This window comes from Arvicanthis niloticus, chromosome 13 (assembly GCF_011762505.2).
Source record: "Arvicanthis niloticus isolate mArvNil1 chromosome 13, mArvNil1.pat.X, whole genome shotgun sequence".
NCBI lineage: Eukaryota > Metazoa > Chordata > Mammalia > Rodentia > Muridae > Arvicanthis > Arvicanthis niloticus.
Genome location: NC_047670.1, coordinates 52,905,374 through 52,923,188, shown reverse-complemented (window position 1 = coordinate 52,923,188; position 17,815 = coordinate 52,905,374). Strand labels below are relative to the sequence as shown.

Sequence of the window (17,815 nt, the reverse complement as noted above, 5' to 3'; positions counted from 1 at the left end):
AGAGAGATGGCTTAGTGGTTAAAAGCACTGACTGCTCTTCCAGAGGTCCTGAGTTCAATTCCCACATTGTGGTTCACAACCATCTATAGTGGGATCTGGTGCTCTCTTCTGGTGTGTCTGAAGATAGCTACACATACATTAAATACTCATATACATTAAATAAATAAATAAATAAATAAATAAATAAATATGGAAAGCTAGAGAGATGGTACAGTATTAAGAGCACCACTTGCTCTTCCTGAGGACTAGGGTTCAATTCCCAGCCTCTACCTACATGGGTGCTAACAACTGTCTTTAACTCCAGTTCCTGGGGGTCCAGAGCCCTCTTCTGGATTCTGTGGGTACTGTACACAAGTGATACATAGTCATGCATGCCAGCAAACACACACACACACACACACACACACACACACAAAGTGGAGAGCAGTGGAGGAAGATACCCACTGCTGAACTGCTGACCTCTGACCTCGCACATGCAGGAATATACACACACACCACACACATACAGAAAGCTATTTTGTATGATACTGTTTCATTATGACTGTGAAACAGTCTCATCAGGTTATTGTGGCTGAAGTCTCCTACAAAGGAAGACTGTCCAGATTAGTGTTGTCGTTTTATAGCATGACATGCTGAGACTCCAAGAACCTAATAAACAAGCCATAGGTAGGCAGCGAGAGAGCTAAGATCCTCTGTTCCCATGGCCTTTTTCACTTCTCATGCCACTATTGTATGGGCAATGGTGCTCCCATGGCTTCTGGGTTCCAATGGCCTACTGACTTCTTAGTACTTGGTATAAGGTCCTACCTCAGGTGAGTGTGGGTAGGCCAGGAGGTGTGTGGTGGGTTAGGAAGGAGCTGGTAGTTTTAGCCTGCTTTCTTCAGAGAACCCAGCCTTTTTGCCTCTTCCTGCTAGCTACCACCAGCATGCTGTTCTCATTCTGCCTTCTGCCTACAGAAGCCTGCAGCCTGTTGCCTGCACTGTTTCCTGTCCCTGTCAGGGTAAGGAGGAGGAAGTGGATGGTTAGCCTGGTACTCAGGAGGAATGCCTCACTGTCCCACACTGTGGAGCATGTGGCATCCCCTGCCCTGTCAGTGCTCTGCTGCTCAAGGGAGCTATCTCCTCTCCTTCCAAGCTTCCACAGGTGAGTTGCAGGCTTCTGAGGCTCCCTCCTGCAGCTTCTTAGCTGTGTGTCCTGCTTGTGAGGATGCTGGGGATGCCTGCAGGTGGCAAGGCTCTGCTTTATCACACACTGCAGTATCATGTACTTTGGGAGCACTCTCTGAAAAGCACCTGAAGCTGCTGTGGGGGAGGGGGCTCCCTCTTCCCTTGGAAAACCAGTCTTGGGCTTTAATTATCTTTGGGTTGAAATAGCAGCCCTCCCCTGCAGCCCACCCCTTTTCTCCTGGTTTCTGGACAAGAATGTGAAGAATGTGGTCCTCTGTTGTGGACCTGAGTCGAGGTCTGGGTGCTGAGGCCATCTGGGTGCCTAGGCCATCTGGACGCTGGGGTAGGACTCAAAGGCTCTTCTCGGTTTTACAGGCTGTTTTGTTATGCCTAAATTGACTGGGACATTCTGGATCAGTCGTGGCTTGTTATCAGTCATGACAATTCCAGGCTTATTAAATTCCTGTATATTCTATGTGGCCCCTTTGAGACTCCCAGGATTCTTACCTCAGAGGAATCAAGTTCAAAGGGATTGGCAGGGGAGTCTGTGGTGCAGGAAATGTCAGAATTAGGCCTGAGAATCAATTCTGCTGCTCTAGCTGTGGGATAAGGAGACCAGAGTCAACCCTGCGCTTTTTCTAATTGATCTATTGTCTGCTGTGGTCCTTACTGAAGTGCTTCATGTGTCTGCTGCTGCCTTGCATCCTAGGAAGCAGGGAGCAGGAGGCTTGGATGCAAGACCCTGAAGCCCAGAATGAGACTGCAGGATGCAGACACTAATAGCAAGCATGTATTAATTGTCTTTTGTGTGAAACAGGATACCAAGAGAAGTTAGCTGATGGGGCTGCTGTTTATAAGGGCGGTTGTTCTGAAGTATGAGCAGGATGAAGTACTTTGAGGTGGGTTCAGTAAGGGAGATTCCCAGTGATTAAGTAGCTCATTCAGACCCCTCGCCCAGACAGCAGAGCCTAACTCAGGAACATCACCACATCTGATCACAACATCTTCAGGGGCACTTCTGGGCTGCTGTCTGTTGTTGGCATGTTTGATTGTGTACACGTCTCTGAGCACAGATCTCTATACATATCATTGTATGTAAATATCTCGGTGTACCCAGATCTGTATCTGCCTGTCAACAGGTCTGTGTGTGTACATGTCTGTACATGTTTGTGTATGACCGGGTCTTTCTATGTACATGTCTCTATACATGTTTGTGAGTGTGCACATGAATATGAATGTGTGCAAGTAGGTCTTTGTGTGTACATATCTTTGTATGTCTGTATCCAGGTCTTTGGGCATGTGTCTTTGTGTGTATGTATCTGTTCAAGTATATGGGTCTCTATGTGTATATATCTGTCTGTATCTAGGCCTTTATTTTTTGTGTATATGTGTGTGGGTGTGCAAGTATGTTTAGAGGTGAGAGATAGCTGTGGTAGTTGGCCTCTTATCCTATGTGGATTCTGATGCTCAAATTCAAGAAGATGCTAGGCTTAAGGATAGGCACCTTCCCCTGAGCCATCTTACTGGCTTGTATCTGGGGCTTTATATATATATTGCTACATGTGTATGGGGGTTGTGGGTATAGGGCTTGCTTCAGAGCAGGATGGCCAGGCCTGAATGTCCCTAGTGTTGTGTTTTATACAAAAGAAAGAAAGCAAGACAGGATATGTTTGTAGTAGGAGGTATGCTGAGGTGGAAGGGGGTGCCTCTGCGGGCCCATGCTGAGACAGCCTTTCTCCTTGAGGTACCAGCCATATAGTATGGAATAGAGTTTATTTAGGGCATGGGGAGGGGAGTTGAGGGAATGGAGACAGAGAAAGGCAGAGAGATGGGGTGGAGGGAAATTCGGAGAGAAGGGACAGAGAGGTCAAGAATAGGAGAGTAATCGAGTAAGACAGTGAGGAGGGGGCAAGCAGCCCCTTTTAGTCAGGTACACCTGGCTATTGCCAGGTAACTGTGGGCAGAGCTTAGAAGGAATGTTAACACCTAGTGCAGTATCCCTGCTTTTTATGTACAAACTTGGCCAGCCTTGGTCATTTTGGAGTTCTAGCAAAGGGGCAATTCTGGTGAAGGACATGGTGAGGTCATTTCTGCCAGCCAGACTCCTATTCAAGGGCAGCTGGGATCGGCCATGCCTTTAGATAAAAAGTGTGATGTAACCCACCCTAGGAATTGTTATTTTTTTCCTCCTTTATGTGTGAAGCAAATAAGGTCTGGTCTTGCTTCATGGCTCCTTCCCAAGAGATAGGAGTGCTCTGGAATGCAGCCTGACCACCTCAGAAATGGCTGTCAGACTCCCTGGAGCTGGAGTTACAGGCCTTTGCCCTTATATGGGTGCTGGGAACTGGACTGTGGTCCTCTGGGCCGCCGGGAGAATAAGCAAGCATTCTTAACCCTGAGATGCTCTCCAGCCCCTTGTTTTTTTGTTTTTAATGTAAATTATTTTGAGAATTATCACTAGTAAGATAAGCATGTATTTCATCTAGAATATATACTGCTATACCCCAGTCACTATTAATATTCTGTGCCATAGCAGCCTTTCAAAATAATGTTTTTTTTTTTTTGTTTTTTTTTTTTTTTTTGTTTTTTTTTTTTTTTTTGTTGTTGTTGTTGTTTTTTTGAGACAGGGTTTCTCTGTGTAGTCCTGCCTGTCCTGGAACTCACTCTGTAGACCAGGCTGGCCTCGAACTCAGAAATCCGCCTGCCTCTGCCTCCCAAGTGCTGGGATTAAAGGCGTGCACCACCACCGCCCGGCGCAAAATAATGTTATATTTAACTATTACCAGTTTTTGCTGAATGAAAGTCAGTTGAGAGCTATGTTTTCTGTAATGGTACATAATATATTATTAAAAGGGAAAAAAAGAAGGAAAGAGGGGGTTGGAGAGATGGCTCAGTGATTAAGAGCACTGGCTGCTCTTCCAGAGGTCCTGAGTTCAATTCCCAGCAACCACATGGTGGCTCACAACCATCTGTAATGGGATCTGTTGCATATAAAGAAAGAGTACTTCTGGTGCCTATAAAGAAAGAGTACTCATATACATTAAATAAATAAATAAATCTTTAAAAAAAAAAAAAAAAAAGAAGGAAAGAAAAGGTCTTGGAATAGACTTGATCTCATTGCTTCCCAAGACCCAGGGCTGCAGGTATATATATGCACCATGCCCTGTCTGCTGCCTTCCTGATTCTTAAAGAATTCTCCAGAAGGCAAGTCCGATATCTCTGAGCTGTTGGCCATGGTTTCGCCTTGGCTTGGTCAAGGTTGGCAAGATCATGCCAGGGTAATATGTTGAACTACATGTGTCCAACAAGCATTAGGTTTTTGGTTTGCTGTTGCTGTCTTCTGGTCTGCTAGAGCCTGGAGCTCCCTCCCTTTGGCTCTGGACTGGCCTAATTGAAGGTGGGACTTGGTCCAGCAGGTAGTTTGACCAGTGTTGTTGCTTCCTCTGCCCAGTGAAATTTGAGTCAGATGGGTGTTTTCAGACTGTCAGTTTAGGCTTAGGGTAGATGTTGAAATTATTTTTTAATGGGTGGTACTGGTGTTTCTAGAAAGGAAATAAAGTTGATTCCAGTGAAAAATATAAGAACAGTACCAGGTGAGCATTTCGTGAAGCTGTTTGCTGTTTGTTAAATGTTTATAAATGTGTGTCTGTTCGTCTGTCTGTCTGTTTGCCCACCCTACCCTCCTGCCCATGTGTGTGTGTGCATGTGTTTGTATGTCTGTGTGTCTGTCCTCATGTGGTTTGAGATGAAATATTAAAGCCTGAGCTTCTTGGATGAGGTACTCTGGGGTGGGGGTGGGGCTGTCACAGCTCTGACCCTGTGAGGTTCCTTCCAACAGGTCTGAGCTGATTCTGGAGACCAATCTGGAAGCCAGGCCCTTGCAAAGCCAAATTCTGACTAGAGCTCTTGACAACATTTTGGGAAAGAACTGCATTCTTGGAAGGGATAAATCATGTTGAGTTGGGTTAGGCAGGGTGTGACTTCAAGCCCCCAAAGTATGAAGCACCAATGACTGACTGACTCATTGTGAGTTCAGCCATGACAGACTCATTACAGAGCAGGAGACACTGTAGGGGGAGGGGCTGTTTGTCTGGGGCACTAGCAAACATTGCCCTCAAGACCTTGTATCCTCAACAGTGGTTCTAGAGTTAGGTTAGACCTGCTACATCTTCCTTACCTCTCTGCTTTTCCAGTCACCACAGGGGGGCGGGGATTGCCTGAGGCCCAGAGTCTTCAGTGAGTTATCATCTTGCTGAGTCTGATTTCGCCTAAGACTTACTATGTCTCCTCCCTTTCAGGAGTGGTGTTTATGGTCAGAGTTCATTCCTGTAGTTGCAGGATCAGTTAAGGGAGACTGTTGGGACTGTCACTTGTGCTTTAGAAACAAAGATCAGTGTCTGTCGCACAGCTGGCCTGAAGGTGGAGGGGTTATGGTAACAGTGATCCCCTGTGGTCCCAGAGGTCTGGACCTGTGCTTGCACATGTAGTCACACTGATGTCTGGGCAGTGAGATGTGTCAGGTAGTATGGCTGTGTGAGTGTGCAAGGCAGATCTCAGGGCTTGCTGGCCAGCCAGTCTGGACAGATGCCAGCTCTGGGTTCAGTGAGAGTCTAAACAACTAAGCTGGAGAGTGTTAGAGGAAGACTGGACACTGACCTGCCATAGACAGTCTTCCCCACCCCATACTTCCAGAGAGCAAGAGGGAGATGGGAGATATTTTATTGGACTCGGAATTCTGACATTTAGGAAAGGAAGATTAGACGCTTCCTTCTTGTGGTCAGATCAGGTCAGGCCTTACCCAACACCCACCTGTGTTGAGAAGCAAGGGCCTTGGTGACAGTCGTAGAACAGTGAGGTTATTTGGGGGAAGTGGCTCTATAATTTAGCTTTAAAAATTATTTTTTTATGTGCTGGAGATTTGGTTCTGATAATTTCCCTGGTGTGTAAGGCTCTGGGTTAGAAATTTAAGCATCACCTCCAAATAAGGCTAAAAGACAAAAAAAAATAAAAAAAAAATATTTAACTCTCAGTAAAAAAGAATCTGCTGCTGATGCTCCGTGGGGTTGAGACCCAGCGGCCCTAAGACCAGCTAGTCTGTTACTTACTTATAGACAGGACCTTGCCATGGAGACCAGGTTAGCCTCAGATTCCCAGATCTGCCTGCCTCTGCCTTCTGAAGGGTGGGTGTTGAAGGCCCGAGTGTGAGCTACCGCCAGGCCCAGGCCTTGTTTCTGGCCCTGGCTCGTGCTGCTCTGCAGTGTGACGTGGACTCAGAGACAGCCATTCTGCATTTTCCCAGAGACAGTGCCATATAATTAAAATTTTTGAGAATGGTTATTTTTCTGCGTTGGTTTTCAGCAAACCATGCTCATGTGCTTGAGGGGAGAAAAACCCTCTCTCAGCAGAACCAAAGGGAAGGAGGGAACCCCACTGTTTGCAGGGCTTCAAGTTGCCCTCGTGCTTGTGTGGGCAGCTGCCAGCAAACTGGGAGAAGCCATCTGAGAGCACACTGCTGGTGTACCTGGGAGAACAGCTCCACAGGGAGACAGCAACCCAGAAGTGTTCAAACCTGAGGGGGCAGGGGACAAGCGGGAGAGGGAAGGGGAGGGACCGACTGCCCCAATCAGGTTGGGGAATCTCTTCCTGGAATAACTCACTTCCCTGCAGCTCCTGGATGGCTGAGTGAAAGCTCATTACATGCAGGTGAGGCTCCCATGTGATCTCACTGTGCAAATATTGAACCAATTAAAATTTAAGCCAGAGGCCAGTGTAAATGACTTACTGCAGCCCTAGCCCTGCCTGTTACCTGTCTGGCCTTAGCTCTGGGCCAAGACTGCCTAACCTGTTGTTGAAGGCCCGCCCCCATCTCCTTTTTTCTCTTTCCCTTACCCCTTCTCCCTCTTTCTCTCTTCTGTCCTTTCCTTATCTCCCTCCCTCCCTTTGTCCTAGAGACTTTAGTACCAAGGTCTTAGGTGCTAGGACCTCAGAAGACACACTCAAGTGTTTTGAGAAGTTCCGGTCCTTCCCACAGCATTGACCTGGGGACCCTGGATTGTAAAGAGGGTCAGAGGAAACAGTTCTGCACCTTAGAAAATCAGCAGAGTAGCAGAGCAGAGATTCTAGGGCAGGACTGAGCTGGGCCGTGGTGGAGGACGGATAATTTATACACAGCATTAGGAACCGGCTGCTGGCCCAGGGCTTGGAAGACTCTCAGTTTGCAGGAAACGGGAGGGGGCATGAAGCTGGTCTGGGGGATGATATGAGGAAAGACAGTCTGGGGAGCTGACTGGTAAAGAAAGGCACTGTGGAAAGATTGTCAAAGGCTTTGGGTGATGGGTTGGGCTCCAGAGGCCTGTCTGGGCAGTTTGTCCTCAGGGAGGACCGCTGCATTATTGGGAGTGGCTCGTATCACTTTCTGCCCAGGACTTATTCATTCATTCATTTAGAAATGGTTTGCATGTAGGAGACTCATGTCTGTCCTGTAGTTCTTGTGACATGTGCTACATAGGGTCCCTGATACTCTGCAAATATCTGCATAGAGCCCTGGGGCTGGCTGGCCACTTGTCATCTGGGAGACTGTAACTGTAGGACTCCAGGGAGTTGGGGTGGGGGTCAGAAGGTAAAATCTGGCAGCTTTTATCTTGTTCTCCTAGTTTGAATCCTCACCCTGCCTGCCTGGATCACCCTTAACTCCCATGCCTTCCTAAGCTGGGAACTGGATCCCGAGTCCTCTACTCTGTCTACACTGGGAACTGGATCCCCTGAGTCCTCTACTCTGTCTGCACTGGGAACTGGATCCCCTGAGTTCTCTACTCTGTCTACACTGGGAACTGGATCCCCTGAGTCCTCTACTCTGTCTATACTGGGAACTGGATCCCCTGAGTCTTCTATTTTGTCTACACTGGGAGCTGATTCCTGAGTCTCTTACTTTGTCTGCCCTGGGAGCTGACTCCCCTTCTCTGACTACACTGGTCCAGGACTTTCCAACTGCTGACTTCCCATATGTGGCCACCCACCCCCTCAGTAAAGTATGTAGGGTGAACTCTAAAATACAGAGCTGATGATGTCATTTCCGTCTCTCACTGTCCCTAGAATAAAGTCCACATTCCTAAATGGCTGATAAGATCCTGCTTAGGCAGGCGTTGGTGATGCCTACAACCCCTTGTAAATTCACCCCCACATTTACTACATAGGATGGAATCTACACATGAAATTCTCATGCCTCAGTTTCTTTTTTGATTGGCAAAATAAAATTTGTTTGTATTTATCATGTACACTTTGAAATATGTGCTGGTGTCCTTTGCTGGGCATAGGGTATTGTGGAATGACCACAGGCCACAGGTCGGTTTTAGGAAGAAGGCAGCCAGGCAGGCTTTGGGCTGAATCCCTCTGGGCCTTTCTCTGTTTTCCTTATCTTCTGAGCATCAGCTTGAGTTGGAAAACTGCTAATGCAAACAGGTCCTAGCTTCTTCTGTAAGCAAACAACATTCCTGAGGGGGGTGTGTGTGGCTCCTGGTGCTCCAGCAACTTCTATTTCCTCCCCTCACAACCTGAGGTCAGTGGCTGCCTTATAGAGGCTTCTGAGAAGCTGGCCTTGAGGCAGAGTGGCCCCTTTGTGGACCCTCCCTGTAAATAGCCATTGTCCTAGGTGTCTGTGCCAGGCTCCTTGTGTGTTTTGAGCTTAACAGCAGCCCTGGTAGACATCTTGCAAGTGTGAAAGCTGAGGCCCAGGGTTAGGTAACAAACAGGTGGTCAGTGCCAGGCCAGGCTCAGGTCCAGTTCTCCTGGCACATCCCTGTGCATAGTTCGTGCGCACATCCTGTCAGCATTTCCCAGATCAGCTTGGAGCAGTCTTTTCCCCCCCCACAGGATCTTCCTGAGAGCCAAGCCTAATTGGATGAACTTAGGTAGGCTTCCTTCTGCCTGCATCAGAGCTCTGCAGGAGGCTGTGGTAGTGTGTACTTCCTCTAATGGGTGGGCAGCAGAACCTGCAGAGCCACAGAGACACTTCCCAGGGAGGATGGGGAGTCAGTCCTGGAGCAGGACAAAGGAGACATGTGCAGCATTAAGTCTCTGTGGGGCATGAACTGCAGCTCCTTTAACAGCTGTCAATCTCCTCCTGTTCTGAAGTGAAGTGTTACTAGCTCTCAGGTCACAAGAGTTGTGGGCAGACAACAGACAATTGTGAAATTCAAGCCTGGTCTTTTTGGCCCCCATACTGTACCCATTCTATGTGTTTGGTGCACTCCAAGCATCTCTTTTGGGAATAGATGCCCCCATTGATTGTTTGCAAGTTTAAGACTGGCTCCAAGCTGATGGCCAAGATTGATGGCTGCAGCCCTTGTTTGACAGGTGAAGACTTAGCCCTTCGCAGATCTTTATGCACGGCACAGGCTCTGTGTAGCCGCCCGCGGCCACAAGTCAACTGGATTCACCTGAAAGGGGGGCTGGGAATGAAGGGGGAAGGAGGGCGAGAAGAGATGAGGCCAAGACAAAGTTCTCTGATCAAGGCCCAAAGCTTTAATGTTCAGCTCTCAATTTAAAGGGGAAGACCCAACCCACAACCCCTCCTGGTTTCAGATGGGTGGGATAATCCATAGTCAGTTCCAGGTCACGGCCAGAGATGTCTCAAGGCAAGCCCAGGGGCAGTTCTGCTGTGTTTCGGGCAGCCAAGGTGGGTAACTCCACCTAGATCCCGTCACTTGACCTTGCTGTGGCAACCAAGGTCTCTCAGTCCTACTCATGGGGGGGAGAGTACAGCTCTGCGTGTCAGCCTTCTTCCTGGTATGTTGCTCTGGTAGTTCCAACTTTGTCTTGGTATGTTGGGGTCCCAGAAAGTTCTAGAAAACAGTTTAGTCCTGTGCAAAGCCTTTTGGGGATGATTACATTATCTGCACCCCACTTTTTTCTTTGTAGATCAAGGCCTTAATTATGTTTTCCCTTTTTGTTTTGAGTGTATGACAGTCCATGAATGACACATAGTTTTCCTGGAGATGAGCTAGCCGTGTTCCTCACTCCTCTCTTCTGTACTCTGGCCCTTGGCAAAGTGCAGGTGATTTCCTAGCCAATTCTGCTCACTCGTTTGTTCGCTCTTCATTCGTTCATTCGTTCGTTCATTCACTCACTCATTCACTCAGGACTTCAGCTGAGTGCCTGCCCTGGGACATGCATTGTGCTAAACATTGGAATTGAGAAGACTGAGACCCAATTCCTGACCTCAAATGAAATTGTAAGTAATTACAGTTTGGCCAGTTGGTCAGTGTGGTGGAAATGAACCCAGGGCACAGAGAGAAGGGCCACCAAACAGGTCGTGTTCTTGCTGTATGAGATCTGAGGGCTTCCTGATGCAGAGGACACAGTCTCTTGGCGTCCTGATCAGATTGGGCGGTGTACGTGGAGTTGACATGGAGAGCTGGCGAGGACAGTGGAGAGGGAACAGAAAGACAGGGCAGCTTTCACGAGCTGAGAGCATGAGGCTTATTCTGAGTAGGGTGTGGAGTTACCTAATCTGCTTGAACCTACTCAGTAACGTCCATAAAACAGGAGAGCATGTATCTATCAGTGTGAGTTGGAGTGTCCTAAGCTGGGAAGGATAAGTGTGCACAGGACACTGGGGATGGAGGGCGTGTTCATCTACTGGGGACAAGTTTACAGTGACTGACTGACTTGGGTAGCCAGATGGAAAGGGTATGGGAGGTGGAGAGCTCAGGCAGGTGCTCCTCCAGGTGGAGGTAGCTCATTGGAAGGTGCTTAGTTGAGTTGGAGTGTGGAGAAGGCTGACTAGAAAGGGACGCACTCATCTGGGATCTCAGTACCCAGGGAGGAAGCCATGGGCTCCCTGAGACTATCCTGATTGACGTACAGTATTACTAACTAAATAGTATTGGCTGTGGAATTCTCCAGATAGGATGAGCTGGAACAACTCCTGCCCTCCCTCCTCCCTCCCTGTTGCCACCCATTTTCTGTTGCTTACCTGGACTGTTTGACGATGCTGAACCTTGTTTATGAGTCACTGAGCTGCTATGTTGGAAGTTCTATACACTGCCTTTTGTGTGTTTTAAAATTTAAAATATCCTAATTTTAAAATTAGGATATTTAGACTATTTACTTATTTGTAGGGATTGAACCTGAGGCTTTGATTGAGCACAGGACAATCTCTCTGGCATATTCATCCCTTGGTCCTAGGATGTGAATTCCTTAAAGTGCAGCCTGTTGGACAGTCCTATCTTGGTGACAGTGCCATCCATACTCATCATTGAATCCTAGAATCCTATTAGACCTAGAATTTGGCTTTCTTTGGACACAGGGTCTTGCTGTATAATCTTGAGCCTGGGCTGACTTCAGGCCCCTGAGCTCTCTAAGACTATAGGCATACGCAACCACATAAGGCTCCTGGTAGATAATTGTAAGTGACCCGCCATGCAGAGGCCTACAAAATGTTTTATTTTGTTTTTTTGTTGTTGTTGGTTTGGTTTTTTTTTTTTTTTTTTTTTTTTTGAAGGGTCTCTATATAGCCCTGGCTGGCCTGGAACTTGCTATGTAGATCAGGTTATCTTTCAGTTCATAAAAATCTCCCTGCCTCTTCCTCACAGATGCTGGGATTAAAGGCATGCTTCACCATGCCCAGTTCTGTGCAGTGTCTCTCCCCTCTCCTCCCTTGTGTAGGAGATTGAACATAGAATCTCCAACATGCATTCCATGAGTTCTGTGCTAGCCAGACTCCTGTGTCACAAAGGAGATTGGTCAGACACTTCAGAGCCAGGGACGATTTTCCAGCTGTGGACCTAGTGTTGAGGTACAGCCCACCTTTCCTCTCTCCTGTCTTAACTGACTTCTGGGGGCACTTTTGGTTGTCACACAAGGGACAGGATGTTACTAGCATATAGTTGGCAGAGGCCAGGCCTGTTCCTAAGCATTTAACAGTGCGCAGGTCAGCCTCACCCGCCAAGCATGATTTAGCTCTAGAAAAGTGCTAGAGAAATACTGCTGTAACCAAGCATGCCATTTGTTTATGAATCACTGCTGCCTTAGCCCCGCCCCCAGCCTGAGCCACTCCCCCTTTTGCATCAGCAGTGAGTATTCTTTCTACCCAACTTCAAGGGCTTCCCAGCCTTGGCGCTTGCCTCTGAGCTCTCATGGAGTCCTTGTTTCTGCTGCTTCTGCCTGCACTGAGCCTGCTGGCTGTTGACACAGCTTTACTGCCTCAGTGATGCTCCATTTCGTGCGTGCTTTAAGGAGGAGTGCTCCATGGTGTGCTTGCTTGTGCATGCTTTAAGGTGCCTATGTGGGATCAAACAACCTGCACATAGGGAAAGCAGCATGCATTGGGATCAGGGGCTGAGGCATGGCAAGCAGTCCCTCTTCAGCCAGCAAATCTGTCTAGTGGACACCTGCTGCATTTGGGTTTTGGGGACACTGACCAAAATGAAAGAAAACTGCTTTCTTTCTGTTTGCTCTGTCTGCCCTCCTTTGTCCACATTGACACCTCGGAGCTGTGTGTGTGTAATCTGTACTGTGTCTCTCTGCATTGTAAAACCTGAGAACTTTTGCACCTTTGCGGTGACTTTTTATGTGTAGATCTTCAAATATGTATTTGTTGAGAGAATAAATGAAGAAGTGAAGCTTATGGCTCTGAAGGTTGTTATAGCAGTTACTTTTATAGAACCAATGTCAGTAATGGTGGGATTTGGCCTTGATAACTTCATTGACCTCAGAACTAATAGATGTGAAGAGAGGGAGGATGGATGTGCTCACTCTTATTCTCAGGAGATGGAGAGACGAAGATGCAGAGGGGCTTATTAAGCTGGACTTAATCACCCTGAGCTTTCAGTGTGTACCTGATAGAAATCCTTTAAAGAAGGAAAGATTGTTTTGGCTTGTAGGTGCAGAGGTACCGGAACCCTCTGCCTTCTGCTGCTGAAGTAGAGAATCATCTAGGAGGGGGTGGAGGAAAGCTGCTTGCCTCATGGTAGTGAGAAGGCACAGAGATATCAAAGAATGGCCTGGGACAAGCCATGACCTCTGAGGACACTCCTTCAGTGATCCACATTCACTGGGCTCCACCCCTGAAAATGACTACCATCTCCCAATAAAGACATCTAGTTGTGAATCCACTGAAGGGACCACGATCCAGCACTTCTCCAAAGACCCACCTCTGAGCATTTGGGGACCACGCCATTAGCTCCTGAGCCTTCCTGGGGGACATAACACAGAGTTGAAGGTGCCAGGGTCAGGACTGGAACCTCCGCCTTCGGCCATTGGTGACTGCTGAGCCCGACTACACCTGGCACATTACTTTAGCTCCAGCTGTTGCCATTTTCAAGCAGAATCCCTGTGCAAGCTAGGGCAGGGCACCAGGCCCACAGCTTCGAGGAGACAGCCTCATGTCTGCCTCATCGGGGCTTCTCCATTTGTTTCCTTCCCAGTGGAAGGGACACAGAGCTTGGAGGCCCCACAGGTTTAAGGTAACCTGGACTTTGAGGCTTGTTGGAGCCTCATCTCTCTCCCCAGTAAAGTGAATGTGATGACATATTCCTTATGAAGTGGTGCCAGGATGGGGTGGAAGTCGAGTACTCATAGGCAAGCATGGGGAAGCAGAGGCTTGAGGTGAGTGTGACATTGGGAGAGGCAGCCTGGGAATCTTCCTGGTTGTCTAGGAGTGGAAAAGCTCATGGCGTCTCCTGCATAGTTCTCATCCTTACTGCGCCAGCAGTTTGCTTTCTGAATAAACACACAGATGAGAAGCAGGAAGGGGGTGGGGGAGACAACCTAGAGGATGCTTGGGTCCAGGCAGGAAGATGAGAGTGAGGGGATTGCATTCTGAGTTGAAAGAAGAGGTTTTTGGTCAACCTCTTTGCTTTCGGTTTCATCATTTCCTGAGAGTCCTAATTTAGCTTCTGGTGTGTCCTGCTCGGTTATGGCCTAAAAAGGCAACAGCTTGGGTTTCTGGAGCTGGATGGGTACCCGCAGGAAGCTGTTGGGGAAGGGCGGCCCAACCCAACCAGTCTTCAGTGGTCCAGAGCTGCAGTGTCCCTTAACTCCTCAAGTGCTGCCTGCCAGCCACAGGAGCGTCCCTGAGTGCCAGGGCAGGCAGTGTTGGCACAGTCTTGCTCTAGCATACACACACTCCTGCCCTAATGACAGCAGATGACTAGACTGCACAGACTTGTTTCCACACGTCTCCACTGCACTGAGCCTCACTGCAAGGAAGCCTACCAGTAATGAGGGAAAGTAACCCCCTCAAAGTGTACTGGAAAACTGCTTTGGGGCTAGCCTGGTGGTAGACTGCTTGTCTAGCATGCACAAAGCCCTGGTTCAATTCAGTTCCTCATATTGAAAATAACAACAAAAGCTAAAAAACCAGACTAAATCCAAACTACCCTACCCCTAAACCCCAAGTATGTCACTTCAAGCCAAACCAAACCAGCTTTGGAATACTACGAAGTCACTGAATGAGCCACAAAGAAGTGTTCTGGGTTTGAGTCCTAGCCCTCTTGGCTCCAGTGACCTAATAGTATTGCTTTATCACTTGTAAATGAAGCTTTGGGATAACACAAAACCCTGGTTATAGTAAGTTAGGGAGGTACAAAATGTGGATCTCTTCTCTGCCAATGACAGTTGTTTCTTTTCTTTTCTTTTTATTTGGTTTTTCAAGACAGGGTTTCTCTGTGTAGCTCTGGTTGTCCTGGAACTCACTCTGTAGACCAGGCTGGCCTTGAACTCAGAAATCCGCCTGCCTCTGCCTCCCAAGTGCTGGGATTAAAGGCGTGCGCCACCACTGCCCAGCGACAACTGTTTCTATGAGTCAGAATTAAAAAGGACCTGTAAAAAGAGAAAATAGCTTTAAAATATTGTATGTGTATCAGTGTTTTGCCTTCATGTGTGTGTGCACAGATGTATGTGCTTGGTACCCACAGAGGGGATAGGATCTCCTGGATCTGGAGGTACATAGATGGTTCTGTAAACCACATGTACATTCTGGGAACTAAAACTGGAGCTTCCACAAGAGCAACAAAGCATGCTAACTGCTAGGCAGTTTTGCTCTGTAGACCAGGCTGGCCTTGAACTCACAGAGATCTGCCTGCCTCTGCCTCCCAAGTCCTGGGATTAAAGGCTTGTGCCGCCACTGCCTGCCTTATTAAAAATATTTAAGAATATGCATATACACTCTGACTCCCATTACCCCAGGTCACACTGAGCTGTGACAGTTACGGCCCAATTCTAGGACTGAAGCCACAGAGGCAAGGCAGATTTGGGTTGGAACCCCATTGCATGATGGAGCTGGGGATTCACCCTCTTTGATCCTGTTCTCTCATCTATAAATTGAAGGTAATAAAAGCTGCTTTCTAGGGAGACTGACTAGCGGTGAGGTGTTCAACACTTAACTGTCCTACCTCCTAGTATTCTTGTGCAGGGTACTCTCAAGTGTACCCTCAAGTGTCTTGACTGGATGGGACAGGGTTTCACTATGTAACCCAGTCTAGCCTCTTAACTCACAATCCTCCTGCCTTAGCCTCCTGCCTTAGCCTTTCAAGGGCCTAGATTACAGGCTCGCAGTGAAGCTGTCAACTAGCCACACACTTAAGAGTTTTGAGACGTGCAATGGTGGCAATGTCTTCTCCTTTATGAGTTTGAGTTCTGAAGAAATTAAGAACCAGTAGCTGATAAAGCCTGGGTTCTGTGAGCAGAGCAGGGGTGTGGTGGGGAGACTGTTAGTTTATGTTAGTTTATGGTCAGGTGCCTTTTGGGAGGTAGAGGACCAGTGTGACAGAAGGTTTGTCCAGTGGCCTACTCTAATCCTGGACCATGTGCTGGGACGCTGGATCTCACTCCAGAAAAGATGATGGCTAAGGCATTTTACAGCTGCCTGGCTCTGTCTTGCTACCAGCTGACCCTGGACCCTGCCTTCTTTCCAGCAGACATTGTAAGGCAGATGGTGCCTTGTGCAGGGGGTTCAAAGTGTGCAAGGACAGCAGTTTCTTGATGCTTTGGGTTAGATAAGGAGAGTCACCAGCTGAGGGAGCTGCAGTGGCTGCCTGGATTCTCTGAACTTCTTTCCCTCTTGGGAGGGAGTTTGGGAGCACCAGGCTTCCAGGCAAACAGTCCCTGGTGGAGCCGTAGAAGGAGGCCTGGGCAGCCAAGGCCTTCAGCCTCTTTGTCATCCAAGTCCCTGTTGGAATCAGGAAACCTGAAAGCTGAGTAATTCTTGGTTCTCAACTGGGAACTTTGTGGTTTTCCAAAATAGGGTGGCTAGAATTGATCTCACAGAGTAGAGCTTATGTGTGTCCTTTTGGAGCCCTGGAGAAGCTTCTGGTTGCTTCTTCTGGTGGCTTTGGGCTGAGTGCTTTATATCCGGTTTCAGATCCTTGTTTTGGTTCACCCAAAGCAACAGTCCCCGAGGGATCCAGCCTCCGCCTCTGGACTTCAGTCATTACCTTGCTAAACATGGGGGTGCCATAGACCAGGACCAAGAGTCTTGAGCCTCTCTGCATAAGCTCCTTGCTCCCAGAGAACTGTGCTTACAGATAGGTGTTATCATACATGCGGGTCCGTTTGTGATTCTGTAAGTAGTAGCCTCTAACCTTTATTCTGCAAACGAGCTTTGAGAAGAATGAGTTTCGGGTGTTCTCATCCTCCTGTCCCACTGTGCCTATTCCTTTCCCTGTCACAGTATACCCCAGAGCCTGGCTTCTGTTTTTATTTCTGTTATTGTGCATTTGTAATGAGTTGCTATCTTGGCTATTAAAATTCTGTGTTTTTGGCAGCGTTTAATGGTGTGGTCACTCTGCTGCCTCACCAGTGGACTGTGGCTGAGTCTGTCTTTGTTGAGACTCATCCCTTTGTTATACTCATCCCTTCCCGGGATAGTTTTGTTTGTAAGAATTGCTGATGTGCTCACCATGGGACGATACACTTATTTATTAATTTCTAACCAAATCTCGCTTTCTCTCAGATGTGTAGGGTAAGAAAATCGTGGCAATGGCTCCTTCTGATTATGTAGAATTTCACTGTGATGTGGCTCATGTTCTGTCGTTGTTCCTCTCTTAGGTCCTGGCCATAAGTCACCATGGCCCAGCAGGCTGCAGACAAGTACCTCTATGTGGATAAAAACTTCATCAATAACCCACTGGCCCAGGCTGACTGGGCTGCCAAGAAGTTGGTATGGGTGCCTTCCAGCAAGAATGGGTTTGAACCAGCTAGCCTCAAGGAGGAGGTGGGAGAAGAGGCCATTGTGGAGCTGGTGGAGAATGGGAAGAAGGTGAAGGTGAACAAGGATGACATCCAGAAGATGAACCCACCCAAGTTCTCCAAGGTGGAGGACATGGCAGAGCTCACGTGCCTCAACGAGGCTTCGGTGCTGCACAACCTCAAGGAGCGTTACTACTCAGGGCTCATTTATGTAAGTGGCCAGGGGGTGGGAGCTCTTTACCCCTAGGTGCCAGTGCTCCCCCTGTCTGGGTGAGAAGAGGGCTTTGAGGAGGGCCAGGTGACATGCTCACAGCTGTTGCATCTGCGCATCCTAGTGGAATGCTTTGACATTACCCTCTGTTCCTTGCATTCAGGAAGAACATGTTCCCCCCTGCTAGCCTCTGACCTCAGAGCTTTGTGGAGATGTGGATTCAGGCCAACATAGTAAATCCCTTCTAAA

At 48.1% G+C, this 17,815-nt stretch overlaps 1 protein-coding gene across 1 annotated transcript in view; it reads left to right on the top strand.

The window, feature by feature from the left end:
• Positions 1 to 17,815, top strand: part of Myh9 (myosin heavy chain 9) — an 81,764-nt gene that overhangs the window by 12,625 nt on the left and 51,324 nt on the right. The window contains exon 2 of the mRNA XM_034517390.2: positions 17,215 to 17,566. Coding sequence (XP_034373281.1) covers positions 17,234 to 17,566 — 333 coding nt within the window. The 5' untranslated portion in view covers positions 17,215 to 17,233. The remainder of the gene's footprint in view (positions 1 to 17,214; positions 17,567 to 17,815) is intronic.